The sequence below is a fragment of the Lepidothrix coronata genome, unplaced genomic scaffold (assembly GCF_001604755.1).
Source record: "Lepidothrix coronata isolate B3197 unplaced genomic scaffold, Lepidothrix_coronata-1.0 Scaffold100, whole genome shotgun sequence".
Taxonomy (NCBI): Eukaryota; Metazoa; Chordata; class Aves; order Passeriformes; family Pipridae; genus Lepidothrix; species Lepidothrix coronata.
Window position 1 is genome coordinate 443,541 of NW_016690280.1, and position 18,855 is coordinate 462,395.

Below are 18,855 nucleotides of genomic sequence, written 5' to 3' on the forward strand. Positions count from 1 at the left end.
GTGGAAGTTGCTGCTTTTCTCAGTAGGAACATTTCCAAAAACATTAAGGATATGTCCTTCGTATGCCCTATTTATCTTCAACGGCAACTTCCAATTAGGTAATTACTTAACTTGGGGAAAAATTGAAAAAAAAAAAAAAATCAAAAATCTGTCTTGACCCTGTTTCATTTCACTTACTAAGAAATCAAAACTTTGCTGTAATTGTATCTCTCTTAGAAATCTGGAGCCTTGTACCAAGAGCATTGCTTCCTTACACAAAAACATTGCAGCTTTGGAATTCACCAAGAACTGAGACCTCTGCCTGAACCTTCTCTCCCTTCTCACACATACACACACACACAGAGGTTTCTGACCCCTCTTTCCAGCAGCATGTCCTTGAACTGCTTCATCCGAGCCTCCAGTGGGACGATGGCTCTCTCCCGAGCAGCTTTAATCTCAGCCTCCATAGCAGCCTCCTTCTCGGAATCGATGTCTTTGATATCATCTCTCCTGAAAAAAAACCAAACATAAAGCGTAATTTGAGAAGCACAACGCCAGCCCTGTAGGTCAAAAAACAAACTGTGCCAGGACAGGATGGATATCACCCATTGCTCCACAAGAACAGGCTTACAGCCTATGAAACCCATTCTCAGACACAGATACGAATGCTTTCCTACTGAGAGCTCAGGAGCCAAGGTACTCCAAATAACTTCAGTGTCAACAGATGACTCCAAGCAATCAGAACACCCTGGCTGCGTTCAAAGGTCTTGCCAGACGTGCAGCAGATTTTACATCAACAGCACTAATTTTCTGATCTCCTCTTCAGGACCACGAGGCACTAAGGGAGTTTGTTCAGACCAGGAACACCTCGAGATCTTCTGGCCAAGTGAGCTGTTTGTTGATTTATGTTCACTAAGAGCAAAGGCCCTTCACCCCAAACAACAACCAGACCTTACTGCCAACAGCTCCATGACTGTCCCTAGGAGCACATGACCACAAATAACATGGCAAAACCACTCGTAAAACAGTGTAAGTATATCACATATATCACTTCCAAAAGGCAACCAGACCAAAGGACCTAAACCAAATTCTTAAACCTTTATAACAGAGTGAAAATAGAGAAACCACTACGAAAATCTAAGTGGTTGGATATTCTAGCAACAAAGTCTTGTGCCCAGAAATCAACAAACAACAGAAGCAAGTTATTCAAGACAAACTGCACTCAAAATATTCCTTGGTTTCACCAACTTACACCATTTATTTCCAAAAGAGATGCTATTTCCTCTCTGCATACGTTTCAGCTATCTCAGGGAAATATCAAATACCTGAGCTGCTGAGCAGCAGAAAGCTGATGATTGTGTTCCCCAACCCTCTCAGTTCCTGTTCTGCTCTGCTGGACACAGCATACACATCTCAGGTTACAAACTTCAGTTATTTTACCTACACAGACTGCCTGGCATTGAAAAAGCAAAAACTTACTTGCGCTTTTTTATTTTAATAGGCTCATCTTCGTTCGCTTCCTCTGCAGCTTCGTGCTCTTCTCTAACTGTAACAGATTTCAACAACACTTTAGATTTTGTATTGATGAAAGGTTTGTAATTTACAAGTGAAGGCTCGTGCACAAACTGAGGACAATGTGTGCAGCAATCGTGTTCTCACAAAGGGAGACACGTGGTTCTCAGTCATTTTCGGAGTTACACCAGGGGAATTTGGGGAGCAGGACTAGTGGACTTGTGATCAGCTCGGGGATTTAAAATGACAAACACTGACCTCTTATTTCCAGGGAAAAACAACTCAGGTTAAAAAGTCTAATGAAGCACATTTGGAACTCCTGATTACCCACTTGCACTTTGCTCTCCTCCGGCTACCAAATCCACATGTCATCCCAGGACCATTTACTAGAATTCAGGCCAGAGAGAAATCTCATCTCAGCAGCTCCTTGAATGTTCTCTGTTCTTGGCAGTTGTTTCCAAACTCTACTCTGGTTGGTGGTCTCTAAGTTAACTCCTCTTCTGTGAGAGCCCACTTGTACATTATGATCAATCTTTTCTGGCCTCTTGCTTATAACACGAACACATTCCCTCTTTTTAGTCAGTAAAAACTGTGGGGTTTTTCAGCCTGTTGGCATTTTACAGAACAATTAACCTTGTTAGCATCTACTTTCTTCAAATGGGCTGTTTTTTCCCCAGAGGACTCTGCAATCTGCATTCCCACCAGCCTCTTACAATGCACATTTACACATACTTTCAGTGTGTCCTTACATTTCTGACACTTATTTAAATGTTACAAATGTTACACTTATTTAAATGGAAATCAACGCAAAACAAGTGAGAATTTACACTCAGGCTTCCTACGATTGCAACAAGATTGTTCTTACTAAGTTTTTTTCCTTCTTCCATTCCTTTTTTGTGAGGAGGTTCTTGAATGATTTTGTCCACGTCAGCTCTCCCGATGAGGTCGTCGGGTCGGTCCCACATGGACAGTCGGGTGGTGGGGTTATAGAAGAACACACGCTCATCCCCCGTCCACACCACACACCTGGGGATGGGACAGGAGGGCTCAGATTACCTTGTCTTCACTCACTATGTACCCATTACCATGTTCATAGACTGAAGCACAATGGCCACACACCCAGGTTACACTGACTGCACAACTGCCAGACATTCCTAGTGCCCAGCTGGGACCCCCTGAACTGCTCCTTTTCTCTGCTGGCAGATTTGAAAATGCAGTAACTGAAATTTGACACTGAAAATGCAGTTTTAAAAATGCTTTTTATCAGGAGCTTTTTAAGAGGAGACTCAGCTCTTCTCTGGAAAAACGTTTTAGAGAGTGGAATCAGATTTTGGGATAAAATTACCTCATCTCTTCAACGCCCCACAGACTATGAGAAAAAGCAACCTCAGGATCTTGCCAGATTTTTGTATGTGATGGGATAAAAGAACCACAGAGGCAATTTAAAGGGAGACAGTTTTAAATACCAAGCATTATTAAAAAACAGCGACAGCTAAATTGCAAAAATGAAAACAATATCACTTTCCCATCAGGAAGATTTTTACCTTTGTCATGCAAACACATAGAGATGATTTACATATACTACAGCAGGAGTCACCCTCCTGACACCACACAGGCACCTGAGCAGTTTCTAGGTTAAGTTAAAAAAAAAGCTTATTTTGGCCAGCAGCTGCAGCTATTTGTTTCCTAAGGTCAAGAGAAGCCCAGGATTTTTTTTTTTCATGCAGTATTTCATACCAGATCAGGTATGAGTCGGTGGCAGGTGAATGGGTTGGGATATGAAATCCTGGCAGTGGGACTGCAGGCATTGAGTGGCACAAGAGCCAACACTGAACACCAGGAGAACTGGCACCCTGTGAGCACTGCTGGCTGGAGGAACATGGTGCTGTTTGGGAGCAGCATACCAAGTACAGGTTCTTTGCACACTCTCACTTATTCTAACTCCCCCAGCAGCCCCCCGGTGGCTCCAGGACCATCCCTGTCAGTCCCACGGCAGCAGCCACCTACCATGGGGTGCCTGGAATAGGGGTGGTGGCAACCGGCTTGGCCTTCTGAGCTGCCTTCTCTTCCTCTGTCATTTCTTCCTCTTTTGGCTCCTCAAGGAAAAAATAAGTTAGAGGATCAGGCAATGACAGCTGGCTAACTATTTATTATACAGTAACTAACTTGTTCTAAACAAGCAAATGCATTTTGAAGCCGTGCTGACAAGCAGCTCACAGTGACACTTCATCCACGCCCAGAACAGAAGCACTGGAATTACAACAGCAGCTGCTACTCCAAAACCTCAGTTCCAAAACCTCCAAGCATTTTCTTAACTTTTGACTTCAGCAAAACCTGACTTAAATGCCTTCCTAGATCTGCATGAATCCTGGAAATCCAGGAAGGCCAGGATACCGGGGCAAGGGTGTGGTTTCTGATAAAGAAATTTTCATTTATTCTTAAAACGCCTTTATTTGAAAACAAGACACAGACTCTGAAACAGTGAAAACCTGCAATAACCTCTGCAGCAGAAATAAATTGAGGTTATTGCTACAGAAACTGGCAACTACCTCAGAAGTAAACAGGATGGAGTGGCAACAAAACCCAGACACTGAATTCTGTGCTTTTGCCTACTAAACTACATTGAAGTTCACAGAAATCAGGATAAAAGTTTTAATGTTTATTCAAACACCCCTTAGCACCCTCAAGAACTATCCTGTTCAGCACAGCACAACACCTTCCAAGGAAGAAGGTACTTTTGTTTACTGAAAACACCACAGTACACATTCTAGGACAAGTGTTCCCAACAGCCTAAACTTAGCAGTTGCAGCACATGGAAAACATGTGAGCTTTGTGTCAAACTGGTCAAAATAATGAAGTAAAGAAATAGAGAAAAAGCTATTAAATATTTCAAACATTCAGGACAAGTTTCATTTTCTCTTAAAATCAGTGAGAGAACACCACATCTATGTAATGAGCTAACTTGCCCCGTGTTCTTACTAATTTCTTAACTCACATACTCTGTATCTTTCTTTTAAATGACCTTTTTATCTTATGTAAAAAAAATAAAAGGAAAAGGAAAGGTCTGAATCCAAAAAGGAAGGCTTTCAAAATCCCCTACAGAATTTAAGAACTCAAATTACTAACCATGGCTCCTGCCAACCTGCCTAGGCCGAGATGCAGCCACAGCTGTGGGATGTGGGACTCAGTGGCCAGACTGACTACTGGGTTCAAGGTATTTTACCTCTTTTATCAGTTCCTTTATAGGTTCTTCTTTTGGCTCTTCTTCTTCCGTCTCCATCGGTAAAGGCTCCTCCGAGGGTTCTTTAATTGGCTCTTTGACCTTCTCTTCCATTTTTTCTAAATAAGGATAGACTCTTCCTGAGTATTAAGGAATCATTATGGAACCACAACAAATTTATTTTTATTGGTGTAATTTTCCAAGCACAACACCAATCCAAAACTTCTTTTGAATGTATTCTCACCACCTTCTGTCCCTCTTAGGCTTTGCAGTGTCCGCTTATAAAGTCATGGTTATCTCCTGTGCCAAGATCTACTTGGCACTGGAAAATGAAATATTGTGAGACAGCTAAAATACTAAAAAGCTGACTAAGGGGTACCCCAACAGGAATGCTGAAACATCAATAAAAATATCAACTAACAGTGCAACACTGAAGACCACTTTCAGATGTTAAATGTTGTGGACAAAAAAAAAAAGAAAGATCTGAGACAATTAATGCAGAATTGCCCAGGGACTGCTCTGCACTCATTTCAAAAAAGCATAAAATGCATAATCTTTTCTCAGCAAAATTGCTCTCTTAGATGTTTTCATCTCAGTAAAAAGACCTATTATTTATTCTGAATTATTAAGAAGATGGGCATTAATTGAACTAACAGTGTAAGTGTCCTGCATTTGCCTAAGCAAAGATTTCTTGCATCTAAAAATTCAGGAGAAAGTAAAAGACAGAACTATTTGGATCTGTGTTCCTAAAAGACTTTATAAACTGAATAAAAGCCACAGGATTTTTGCCCCTTCCTTCTTATTTATGATACAAGAAAAATTTCCCCCCCCATATGACACCCCCCATGGATCTAAAGTGTGTTTAAGTGAACACAAGTCACAGAAGATGAGTGGAACACAATGTAGGGATGTGGACAGGGGGAGACGATATTATTTTACTTCATATTCCAAATCTGTTTATATGTTCTTGAAGATGTGAAATTCAGCCCAACAATCTTCATTTTTTCCTGGTTTACAGCCCTTGGAATAACTGACTTTTCTCCTCCCTTTCTATCTGCAAGTGGAACCTTCTCAAACACATGTGTACGTGAAGTACTCACTTTCTACTGGCACAGGAACACACATTTACCCAAGGCACAGGATTTGAGAGCAACTCTAGAACCAAACACTCTGACAGTACAGTGGGAAACAAACTGCAACTTTCAGACTCAAGACCAACTCACGTGGATACTTACAATCAGAACTTAAAAACATTCTTAAGGGAGATCAGGGATCAGAAACATTCCCGCTCGCGTTTTCAAACACAATCACTAAAGGTCCGAGCGATGTTCCCAGTACGCTGCCGTAGCAAAAAAAAAAACAAACAACCAAACCAAAAGTACCTTTTTCTTTCAGTTCTTGGGGTTTTTCCCATGTGGACTCCAAAGTCCTGTTGTTGTAGTAGTAAGTCTTTCCATCTGCTGTTTTGTACTCCGTCCACTCGGACACCGCGGTGGCTCCCGCCAGTGTCGCGGGGGAGGCGGCGATGGCCACCTGCGGGTGGATCATGGGCACGATGGGGGGGGCCATGCCAGGCAGGACTCCTGGGCAAAGGGAAAGAGGGGAAAAAAGGAAAAAGAAACCAGTAAGTGACGAAGCAGGACCTAACTTACCACCTTAACCCATAGAAATAGAGATTGGTTTTCAAAGTTAAATTGGGAAAGCAAGGCATTGTTACCAAATTTCCTTCCTGTGTTTTGCAATCAGTAATGCCCATTCCCAGGCAAATTAGATGGTTCTTAATTTTAATTAATGTGTAATTCTGCAGAGCACAAAGCTTGTTAGCTTTCAGACATTTGCTTTTATATTTCAAAATTAAGTGCTCTATTTATTAAAAAAGTCTTTACGAGATCTCTGTAGCAAATAATTATTTTTTAAATCTACTCCACTTCTTAATTATGCTATCACTGTAAGAGATAGTCCTATTGCTCTTAAAAAAAGGCAACAGTGGCTTGAATTTGAGCTATAGAATAAAGAGTAGAACTCTGATAAATCTTAAATACTGACATTAATTCAGAGCCTTCAATAAAACCTGATGAGAATGAAATAGTATCAGATTGTTGGGTTTGTTTAGTACTGCAAACTGATTGAAAAAAAAAAACATTTTATTGAAATCCTAAAGTAAAATGGCAAGCAAATATCCAAAGATAAGGAAGCCAGAATGCTGCACTATCCTATTATCTCTGCACTCATCCCAACAAACTGGGTATAACGAACAGATTTGGAACGACAAGTTCTAGAAGAACCAATTGGATAGGACTGGAACTACAATATCATAAATTTGAGCCTCTGACATTGAAAAAGTCTTGTTTTAAATAATGGAAAAGCACACATTACACATTGCAATAACGTGTTCTCAGTGAGTGACTGTTCTTAAATCCACAATTGAAATACGGAAGTTCACACTCAGACGCACAGACACGCACACAACATGCGAGCACAGCCAGCCACTGCACATGTGGAGCAGGAAAACAAAAATCCACACAAGAAACTAGGAACTAAGTATGGGCATGAGAGTCACAGTCATTACAGAACTCAATGGTTACAGAAAACTGTATGGGAGTCTGGGTACAGAATAAGCTGACACTAACAGTTATTTGGGAAGTTATTTCCTGGCCAAATATGATATTTGCATTTATACTGGTTTTGAAAATAAAGTAATATATAGTCATTCAAGTGGGGAAGCAAATAAAGAAATAAAAGAAACAACCACATTCACTACCATGCCAACTTACAGACAAAACGAACTAGGATGGGTTTGGAAATTACCGGTCTTGGTGGTAGCGACTGTCTTTACATACGGGCAGCTGACTATTTGCATCATTGCTACACCTGCAAAACGGATAGGAAGCATGTTGGAAAGCTGCCATGGGATGTCAGCTACCACGGGGTGCTACGGACTTCCTGCCACAATTTAGAATGCCATTTGCAGCTGGCAGAGAGGGAGCCTCCCAGCAAGAAAATGTGAATTACTTTTGCTCCAACATTTTACGCCAGATCAAATAAAAACCTAATTTTAAGCTGCAGCAACGGTCTCTGCCTACGTTAAACCAGCTGTTTAGCAAGTTATTGGGATGTCATTAAAAAGAAAAAAGGTATTTCAGCGAAGATTCAGGGGTTTAAGTTCATCCGAGGGGGAATGCAGCTCTCCTTGTAGGGCAGCACCACGGGAAAATATCCCATTACTGGGGCTGCTTCCACAGGCAGCCTCTGCTGGGACAGACCCATGGGGAGCAGCAGCACAGTAAAACTCACAGGCTTTGCTGTCCTCAGTCTGCTGCTGCACTTAGAGAGCAGGGTAAGGCTGGAAGGACAGATCTGAACTACTCAGAGCAGCGAGACGGGGTGACAGCCAAGTGCAACCCAGAGGGAAAGCTGAGGGTACGAGGGTCATTACAGAAAGGCTGCAGGTGGAAGAAAGGAGGTAAAAAGCAATGAAGCTGCAGACAGAGGTACACAAAGCTGCACTAGCACAGGGGCAGCCCAAATTTTCTTTATTTTTGATTATCAAGAATGGCACAAGCTGAAAAATATTTTAAAAGCCATAACTCGCCCTCAGAAAGGTGGCACCATGCACTGGTCTGCTCTCCAGCTCAGTAAGAAATGACACAGAAAGGCACAAAGAGAAAAAGCAGCTTGTCCTCTTTGATCAGACCAAAATTCAGCGGGAAATTAGACAGGGATAAGGGGAATGCATTTCCAAAACCTCCATTTTAGGTGCAGAAGGCAACTATAAAAATTCTCTCTGTCTGGTCCAGTCTGGATGCTCAGAAACTGAAATACTCCAGAAACTTTCTCTTCAAGGGTTTCAATTCATCATTGAGGTGGAAATGCTCCAGTGGAAAGTGAAATTAAACCCCTGTGTTTATAACCAAAGTAATTTCTGGGTTTGTTCATTACAGATATAGTGTGGAAAGCATACACAAATACTGCCAATTTATTTAAAAAGACAGGATTAGAATTGTAATGTTCTGTAGTAATAATTTCAATGAGAGAATCCCAAACTAGTTTTATTAAAAACTTATAAATTGAGACATAAAAACATTGACTCAAACAGCACTGACTGAAGTGTTCATCTAAATCAGGGGGGTGGTCATGTTGTGTACTTGACAGTGGATCTGCAAATTCGTTTTGTTAAGGAAGTTACAGCATGTCTCCAACGTGGGTCAGTATAAACACCACTATCTGCAGGGTGCTGGAGTTAGGGATGCTGCAGCACAGGTAAGACTGAGCAAACACCCAAGCTGTTTCCTCTGCTGAGGTCATTCCCAAACATAAAACTGACTTAGAACATAGGAATTGAGAGAAAGCAGACTTACTTTTTAAGATCTGAGATTATGAGATATCACTAATCAACACTTCCCTTGCTCCATCTTACTGCAGTGTAACAGAGATTAACTTTGAAATTACTAGACAGTGGCACTGTTCACCTCTGCCCCTCTAACACCAAATCCTCTGGCTGACACCACACCTAGTGCTGAACATTCCAAACATCTACAGTCTAACCTTCAGAAGCCCTCCTGACTTCACCCAATACCACCATGAAGTAATTTTGATTTCTCTTCTGTTTCTTGTTAATGTAAAAGCTTTTAAAGGTTTCCTTCTCTTTTACAGTGTTTATAAACCCTCACAACCAACTCAAGTCAGAATTAGCTGAAAGCGGACAGACTTCACCCTGTAATAAGGTGAACTGACAAATCAGACCCACTAGTGGAAGCAGCACTTTGCTGTCAGGTGTTCTTCCTACATGCTGTGGGTTCCACCTGAGTCCAGCTCACCGGGAGAATTGGTCAGAGCCCACACTTGTTACCAGGGAAGTTCTAAACAAAGTAATTTTCAAAAATGAGTTTCAGGACGAGATCGATGTTCCTGCTCTGCCTTTGCTCCTGTACTGCACTACTCCCAAAACTTTTTGACTGACAGCTTACAAGAAAGCCCAACCCAGGCACATACCCAGTGTCTCCACCTCCACTGGCACTCTTCTCCACTGCTCTGACCATCCCCACTTTACCTGACAGGTCACACTTGCATAGATTATATCCCTCACAGGTGTGTAAGGAGCTCTCACTCCATGCTGACCTTGCCAGCAAGGAATCAGAATTCACAGTTCAGCACATTCAGCCAACCACCTTTAAGGCTTAACCCACTTTACTGTTCCTCCAAACCTCACAAATATGTAGGACTTCTCCCTCTACTCTTTATCTATTTCTTGTTCAGCCTTGAATATCATGTTCCATTTGTTTCCAGTCTTAAAATGAGTCCTACACTGCAATTTCCTTTTCAGGCCAATACAGATTAAGGTAGCTTTGCTCAGTTATCTTAAAAGACTGTTCTAAAAGCAGAGGCAGCTAAAAGCTGGTGCTCTCTTCTAGTCAGCATTTTAACTGTTTTCAGGCTTACTTCCCTTAGCAAAGGAGTGTTCTGAAGGGTTACTTTACATCCACCCAATTCAATGGAAGGTAAAGGCCTCCCTCCAGCTGCACTGGGTGGCTGTGTTAGGAGGACAGCAGGGAGGTCACCTCCCTCAGCTTGTACAAGAGTTAGAAACAGTGATGATTCTTTGTCATTCTTAATCAGAAACTAACTTGGATCCAATACAACTGCAGTCTCCAACCTTCCTTTGCAACACGAAATCGACAGCTGGTGGTGTATGTTTAGTGCTACTGTGCACTGAAACACATCAATTTTGTACTAGAACAGGAACTCAACTGTATCCATGCAAATGAAACGTGGTGTGTAAGCACTAAGTGGCATTAGTGACCTCCTGCAGCAACTACAGAGAGCAAGTGAGCCCAACATTTTCCCAGCCTAAAATTCCTTCCTTAGGTATCTAAATATTTCATAAAAACTTAGGAAACTGATTTACCCAGAAGCATTGTGCTGCCACCTAAGATTCATTCTCATTGGTCTTTAAACCTAAAGCCTGGGAATAACATCCTGGCACTCTGAATGCCTTATCATGGTCCTCAGGTCACACCTCAACACTCAGCACTGTACCTGATGGCTGCAGCCTGAGAGAACTGGGAACACCTGACATCACTGGGTCATGATTTCCATGGTAATTGTTCCTGCTCATCCATGTCCTAGTAAATATTTGTGACTTAAGGTCTAAATCAAGCAAGTGAAAAAAATTATAGCAATATCGCAATTAGTAAAATATAGCGCTCAATATTCTCATTTAAACATTATATGTTTAAATGCAGCTGTTTTCTGCTAAGTATAGCAAAGAACTAGAAGTCAAAAAATTTTATGTTCTTTGTTAATTAAAAAGTCTGTCTGCTAACCCTGAATTCTTTCAGAAATACTCTGAGGAGAGGATCCAGGCAAGTTCTGTACACAGTGGACACATGAGTGCAAACAACTGACAACATGGACATGTAGCAGACAAGACAATTACAGTTTGCCAATTTACCTGGAAGTGGAATAGGCATGCCAGGAAGGGGGACACGAAATGGAGGTACCATTACTGGTGGAAAAGCAGGAATTGCTGCAGTTGGTTGAGGTACTGCATGAGGAACTGCAGGAGGCAATGTCTGTGGGACTGGCTGGGGTACAGTCTGCACAGGTGTAGCAGAAGGAGCAGAGGTTGAAACACTGACTGATGGTGTGGCAACTGAAACACCCGAACTCGGGGTCTGGTCTTGTGTGGTAGGTGCTGATAAAAAAACACAAAAGAACACCTTGTATCTTAGACACTGCAATATATTGCTGCAAACATACTGGCGCTCTGTTTCCCAGTACATAAGAGATATGCTCGGATATAACCAGCAGGAAGACACTCCTGGACAAAAAATACTTTGCCTTCTCTGGAACATTAAATATTCACATAGAAAGTCAATTTCCAATTTCACTTTGTCCCATTCTTTGCACCTAACAAGTCTCTATAGCAGTAGCAAAGGACAAATACAGCCTGAAATGAGGTTCTACTCTGTATCCCTGTTCAGAGAAACAGAAAGCAAAGGTTACAGAGAGTTTCCCATAGCAACAGACTGTCCTTGTGTTACGTGAACACAGTTTCTGCTTTTAACAGCAGCATCTGCATGACAGCAGTCTGCCTAAAACTATGCCGGGCTGCATTCCCAGAACAGGAAAATATCAATAAAAATGTGTAAATAAGTAAGGAAAAGGAAAGTACTTTTGTTCAGCAGCTGCAAGAACTTTCTTGGTCTTCAGTGCCTCCCAGTGGGAAAACACATGACTGGTATTTAGTTCCATCATCCCTGCAGCATGACTGAAACCAGCCCTTAACTGGGAGCAAACAATCTCACAGCACGGGCCAAGAGGAATTACAGACAAGTCTGTTTAAACTTCAAATTCACTCTGCAAGATTTGGTGCAGGGAAGGAGGGAAAAAGAAAAAAAAAAAAGAAACCACACCAATTTATGGTCATATTCCAATGGGCACACCATGCATTTTTTAACACTACCAGAAACATTCCAAATAACATAACAGTATTAGCATATTTAAACAAAGATTTCTGATCTTTCGTTAAGCACTTCAGAAAGGGTGAAAGTTCTTAGCAGTGCCTAACATTTAGGGAAACAGAGCAGACAGTCAGTATTTGATTTGTAAAACTTAAGTCAAATCAGTACCAGGCAAGAATGAAGCTCAGCCAGAAGTCCCAGTATTTTTTACGTTCTGAGAGTTATAAAATTATTTTCAATTATAGAATTTCATCACCTAGGCACAGACACCAACAGTAACAGTTCTTGAAAGCAAAGACAAAGTTTAGCAGATAGAACAGGCAGAAGTGAAAGAGATTCTCAGCGTTCGATATTAGGAAATTTAAGTTCAGAGAAGGTGTGTAAAGTGCTGTCACCAAAGCAGGATCAGCTCTCCCAAGCCTGGCATTGCATCAGGAGCTAACATTCACCTCCTACCCGAGGTTACTGGGCACAACCCTTAGGTTAACACAGATCATAGCTCAACAAAGCTGCTGAACACAGTACTTAGTTACCTTTCAAAATAAACAAAAGCCCTAAAATGCTTGAGCAACACAAGTCTTTGTTGCTCTAATGATGTGTCCTCCCACAGCCTCAAGGAAAAGAGAATTTGAGGGTCATGTAAATTTGACTCCTTTTCATACACAGATTCTGAAGTTTGGGCTAAATGGTGAGTTAAGCTTCATTTGTCTCCCCTGTTACAGGAAAAAGACCAATTCCAGAGGCTGCAACTCTACCCCCACCTGGAGTTGGAACAGTTCATCTCCTGCACACTCTCTGGCCTGGCTCAGTGAACACATCAGAGCCAGAGCAGCTACAACACCCAAGGCTGTCCCAGTGCTGGATACCTGCTCATCACCAGTGCTGTCTGTCTGTCATGCAGACAGGATGCTCTCTGATCTGCTCCCTGCCCAGCACACCTCACTCTGGACACGGGGAGTGACCTCACTCAGTTTGCTGCTGACAGACTCACATGCAAACAGACCCATAGTACATAACACACATCTCTGTCAAGATGCACCTGAGGCTCCTGGGTAGCACACACGGGACAAAGTGCAGTGCCAACCACACTGCTGGTGCACAGTTATGCATTATGTGCTTGCTGTGTAAATTCAGCCCCCTTCCCTCAGTTGGGAAACCCTTACAAGCAAAGGCTCAGCCCATGGAAGCAGCACTAATCCCCAGACTATTATTCAACCGTCATGAGTGAACAATAATGGCTCTAAGGACTTTCTTTTTCCTCTTTGTGCAACTCTAGAAAATAGGAACTGAGGAGGCTTAGGCAGAAGAATAATACTAATAAAAGTAACACACCAAAGTAGCTCTATTCTGCAATCAACCAATACTCACAGCCCAGCAGCTCTCAGAAATCCAACATCCTACAGCAACACATGCCATGGAGAAAACCACCAGGAAACTGCTATAACTGAACTCCTACCTCAGGTCATCTTTTCTTTTGAAACACCTTTAAAAACAGTTCAGCTCTATCTAAAGTCAAAAGGAAATAGATGCATAATAGCTCTGAGATGATGTGATAACAGCAGGAGAAAAATATACAAAGACCTGAAGAACTCTTTGAGACTGGGGGGGAAAAAAGGTTTGCATGCAAGGTCCTTCTGGATTAAACACTGTACGTTAAATTCACACTCCACTTCATGCTGAAACAACCTTCTCCTGGACACCGAGTTTTTGTTGCCATTCCCCATGCAGCACCCCCACCACCTGCTCCCCCCATCGCCAGGTCCGGGACACCCCCGGGTACTCACTGGAGTTAGTCTGGGACACTGAGGTGGCCGTGGTGGTGGTGGAGGTGGTGGAGGACTGTGTGCTGGAGGAGGTGGATGGCGAGGCTGCGGACGCAGGGCTGCTGGTGGTGGGGGTGGAGGCCCCCACGGCCTGGGCCTGTGCCTGGGCCGCCAGCATCGGCGTCAGCTCCGACTGCTGGATCACCTTCACCCCGTCCGGCTTCGTCCAGGCCGACTCGCGCGTCCGCGCGTTGTAGAAATACACCTGAGGGGAGAGCGGCCCCGTCACCGCGGCTCGGCCACACACGGCCCAGCTCCTCCAGTTTTACAGCAGGAACAGGGGGGAGCCAGGAGCATGGCTTCAGTGCCCAACTGCGTGGCCAGGGGCTCACAGCGGGACCACCCCGGCACCCATCTCACCTTCCCGTCGGGAGTTTTGTTCTCTACCCAGATCTCCTCAGCTGGGGGCATCGCTGGTGTTCCCGGCGCGGAGACCGGCGGCATTCCTGGAGGGAACATCATACCAGGAGGTGGTGGCATGCTACCCATGGGAGGAGGCATAAATGGTGGTCTCTAAAGGCATATAATAACAATAATGATCACAATGACAACAACAACAATATAATTTCCAAGCAGTTTTCCTTTCTTAGAGCATCAACAGACAGTACATTGGCAGTAAGGATAACTCTGCCAGGCTTGGGAGCTTCTCTAACAATCCAGTGCTCCCAGCTCAGGGAATGTGCCTCCTGCCAACCCCATCTATAGCAGAACAGCTGCCAGCACTTCACTTCTGAGATGCAAGCACCAATGCATCTGAAAATGGTGACATGAAGAGAAGTGTGGTGAAAGAAAAGTCCTCTCCTGAAAAGGACAAAATATCTTAATGCAAGGAAGAAAAAGAATGGAAGAGCTGTTCCCAAATAGCTGCTGCTCAGACATCCCCACCTGTGACCCAAATACCCCACTGAACAGTTACCCAGTGACCCTCCCAGGGAAGAAATATTAAAAAAAATTAAATTATAAGTAAGGGCCCAATTTGATAGCACAGCTGAGCAGTGGGTTTCATTACAATCCACTATTTTCCTCAATTTCCCATTAACTAAATTTCTAACTAGTGCCAATTAAAAGTAAAAAGATGTAATTACATGTTCATTATTGCCTCATGATAAGAAATCCCAACCTGCCCTGCATTCCACAGTTACCTGAAAGCCTCAACACCTGTCTGTAATTCAAAGTACATTCAGTTCTTTTATTCTACTTGTTCATTTGTGCTGTTTGAAATTCCCCGTGCACAAGTACAACAAACACTTCCCTATAAAAAGACAGTTGACAAAATTCACTGAGCTCTTTTAACTTACTCTGCAAACACCTACAACTACAGCCCTAATTACCTCTATCACTCCAGCTTTAAATGAAGTTGTGATTCAGAAGCTTTGCTCTCCAGTGACAGCCTCAAGCTGAATGCTCACCTGACACCCTGAGGGCTCTGCTGGGGCCAGGCCAGCCTGGGACATCCCGTGGCACAGGGAGGGGGTGGCTCAGTGCCAAGCTGCACACACAGGCCCTGAGCTGCACCCCTGCACCCAGAACTGGAGCTGTGCCCCTGGCAGCTGCCAGTGCTGCCATGTCCTTGGCTTCTGTCTGCATTTGGCTTTTGTTGGAAGCTTCCCCGAGATCCAACTTTCTGCTCCAAGAGCGGTATTTTAAACTGCTCTTTAAATCCAGGTACCAAACCAGAAACAGTAATTTGTGTTAAACACTACTATAAAGGAAGCCAAGAGTGCATGGACAGCCTTCTGTACAAATACATGAACCCCTCAAGGCAACTCCAGCCTGCCTTGTCCTCCCTTGTTCCTCCCCCCATCTCCTGCACCTGCCACACAATGAGCTTTCCTGCTCTACAACCTGTGTGAAGGATACAGTGAAGCTCACTTTTCACCTACTGCTGCTGCTTTCCCCAAAGCAGGAGTCACACCATGAGGGCAGTTGGTGTCTGGTGCATAGCCAGGGCCTCAGCACGTCCTGAGCCCTGCTCCGAGCACAGCTTCCCCACTCCCACCATGAACCCCTCACCTCAGTGCGGAGCAGAGCACGGTGCTGGCACAGCCTGGGACACCCAGCTGTGCCTGGCACTGGTGAGGAGCTGTGGAGCTCCCAGCTTGGCACAACCAACCAGCCCCGTGTGACACCGGGAGCAGCAGCACCCTCAGGATGTAAATCAAAAACAGAAACCCCAGAGATACCGGCAGCCGGGCCTGGGATCCAAAGTATCTCTGGCTGGTTCTTGAAACTGCAATTACAAGTAGTGGATTTAATCCATTATTTACAGCACGTGGTAGCATTGAGCTCCTCAGCCCACAGAGCACTTACACTGCCCTAATGGCACCGCACCCCCACAAGGCAAATAAACAACAGCACTGCACCCCACAAGGCAATTAAAATAATCCATTTTTCACTCACAAAGGTCTTGTCCCTTCCAAAATGTCCAGGTCTCTGAAAAGTAGACAAAAGACCTTAAACCATCCATCGGTTTAGCATTGCCTCTTGCCTCGAGGAGCTGTGCAGCAGCTCATTTGCATACCACAGGTATGCAGTGGTAAATAACACCACATCTGAGCCTTGTGCTCTGTCCTGCCCCGCTGTTTCCATACCCATTTTAATGTCCCTTTTTGTACAATTGCCACAGAATCACACAATCACTGAGGTTGGAAAAGAGCTCCAAGATCATCGAGTCCAACCTGTGACCGATCCCCACCTTGTCACCCAGACCAGAGCACTGAGTGCCACGTCCTGTTGTTCCCTGAACACCTCCAGGGACAGTGACTCCACCACCTCCTTGGGCAGCCCTTTCCAATGTCTGACAGCCCCTTCCATGAAGAAATTCTTCCTGATGTCCAACCTGAATTTCCCTGGCACAACTTGAGGCCATTTCCTCTTGTCCTGTCCCTTGTTCCCTGGGACCAGAGCCCGACCCCCACCTGGCTCCCCCCTCCTGTCAGAGGGTTGAAGAGAGCGAGAAGGTCCCCCCTGAGTCTCCTTTTCTCCAGGATGAGCCCCCCCAGCTCCCTCAGATGCTCCTGGTGCTACAGACCCTTCCCCAGCTCCATTCCCTTCTGTGGATACACTTCAGTCCCTCAATGTCCTTCCTGAATTGAGCGGCCCAGAACTGGACATTTCCACGTGTGAAGACAAACAGGAATAATCCCTAAATCCCACTTAACCCACCCGAGAGAACCCCCGTTCCTTACCTGTAGATGCGGAGGCCCCATGGGTGGGGGGATCCCCCCCGGGGGTGGCATCGGGGGCATGCTGGGGTCGAAGGGGGGGCGGCCGAAGGGGGGCCGGGGGGGCGGAGGGGGTCCCCGCATCATCCCGAAGGGGGGGGGCGGCCGCAGGAGGGGCGGGGGGCCCCGCAGCACCGCGCTGGGCGGGGGCGCGGGGCCGCGGAACCGCAGCGCCTGCTGCTGAGCCATCCTGGGGAGAGACAGAGAGGGATACAGGGAACACGGGTCACTGCCGATCGCTGCTGGGCTGCGGGAAAACCAGTGGTGACCGTGAACAGCGATAAACACCGACAGACACAAAAATCGGTGTGAAAAAACCGCCAAGTTTGAGCGGGTAAAGCTAAGCTTGCAACTACTTTAAGAGATTCCTCTCCTTCGCAATTCAAGGTTATTAGTCCCCAAATGTTAGTTTCTACTCGTGGGAATCGATACCCAGAGGTGCGATGGGGTGGTCAGGTGCTGGGAAGCGCATCCCGACCTGCCAGAGCTCCTTCAACACGCCCTGCTGCTCTGGTCCGTCCCGGGGCCCTCCGGCCGTGCCCGGGGCGGGGTCGCTTCTGCCGCTCCAAGGGCTCCCGTGTCCCCCGCGGACGGGACCCGCGGCAGGGCCCGGCCCCTGAGCACCCGAGACAGGAAACACCGTCACCTCAGGGACCGGCCAGCGCTGCCCCGCGGGAGCTCTCCTACTGCGCGAAAGCAGTGCGGGCATGCCCCGGGACCGGGAACAACATGGGCTACGAGACGGTGACCGGCGACACACATGGTCTGTCCGCACTGGGAGGAGTCCCCGCGGCACCCGCGCCCGGGGGCGGCCCCGGCCCGCGGACCGGGGACAGGGCCCGTCCCGCAGCACGCGGGGCCGGGAAATGGAGGCGGGAGCGCTCCCGCCGGCCCCTGCGCGTCCCAACCCCATCCCCACTCCGCCCGGGCCCAGTGCGGCCCGCCCCGCGACCCCGCGGTACCGCAGGTCGGTGCCAAAGCGCTCCCCGGCCGCCGCCGCCGCCTCCCCGTCTCCGCCGCCGCCGCCCCGCTCCGCCATGGCCGCCGCCGCCGCCGCGCGCACCCGCCCCGCCCCCGCGCGCGGCTCCCGACGCGTCCCATTGGCCGCACCGCACGCCCGTCAGCGCGTGCGGGGGCGGGCGCGCCCCGCGATTGGCCGCCGCGCCCGCCGGCTTTGAATGGGGGGAGCCGGGCGCGCCCTCATTGGCTGCGCGCGGGCGGCGCGCGCCGCTCGCGGACGGTGGCGTCACGTGGGGCGCGACCCCCCGTGGGGGAGAACCCGGAAGTGATTTTCGGCCGTAAAGGGGAGGGGGGGGAAGAAGGGACGGGGCGCGGCGCCCAATCAGCGGGCGGGACGGCGCGAGCCAATCAGCGCCCGGGGCGGTGGCGCGCGCCCGGCCAGGGGAGACGAACGGGGGGTACGTCCCGCCCCGTGACGTCACAGGGTCTCGCAGCCAATGAGCGGGCCTGCAGCGGGGAGTCGGGGGTCCACTAGGGGGCTCTGTGAGCGGGGTGGTGGGGGGGGTAATCCTGAGGGACCCCGCGGCGGGGAAGGGACCCCGCGGCGGGGAAGGGACCCCGCGGCGGGGAAGGGACCCCGCGGCGGGGAAGGGACCCCGCGGCGGGGAAGGGAC

General features: G+C 46.6%; 1 protein-coding gene across 5 annotated transcripts in view; it reads right to left on the reverse strand.

Annotated features, from left to right (window-relative positions):
* TCERG1 (transcription elongation regulator 1) overlaps nucleotides 1–17,410 on the reverse strand; it is a 29,836-nt gene extending 12,426 nt beyond the window's left edge. Inside the window, exons 1-12 of one of the 5 annotated variants that reach the window (XM_017822950.1) lie at nucleotides 17,186–17,252; nucleotides 16,398–16,430; nucleotides 14,358–14,510; nucleotides 13,959–14,202; nucleotides 11,163–11,405; nucleotides 7,520–7,582; nucleotides 6,094–6,294; nucleotides 4,715–4,830; nucleotides 3,499–3,587; nucleotides 2,357–2,517; nucleotides 1,459–1,525; nucleotides 354–489 (exon numbers count right to left, since the gene is read on the reverse strand). In XM_017822950.1, coding sequence (XP_017678439.1) covers nucleotides 354–489; nucleotides 1,459–1,525; nucleotides 2,357–2,517; nucleotides 3,499–3,587; nucleotides 4,715–4,830; nucleotides 6,094–6,294; nucleotides 7,520–7,582; nucleotides 11,163–11,405; nucleotides 13,959–14,202; nucleotides 14,358–14,510; nucleotides 16,398–16,430; nucleotides 17,186–17,245 — 1,566 coding nt within the window. In that variant the 5' untranslated portion in view covers nucleotides 17,246–17,252. Of the gene's footprint in view, nucleotides 1–353; nucleotides 490–1,458; nucleotides 1,526–2,356; nucleotides 2,518–3,498; nucleotides 3,588–4,714; nucleotides 4,831–6,093; nucleotides 6,295–7,519; nucleotides 7,583–11,162; nucleotides 11,406–13,958; nucleotides 14,203–14,357; nucleotides 14,511–16,397; nucleotides 16,431–17,185 lie in introns of all 5 variants that reach the window. The other 4 variants (XM_017822948.1, XM_017822947.1, XM_017822949.1 and 1 more) reach the window with 4 other exon arrangements.
* Nucleotides 17,411–18,855: the final 1,445 nt, after the last annotated feature.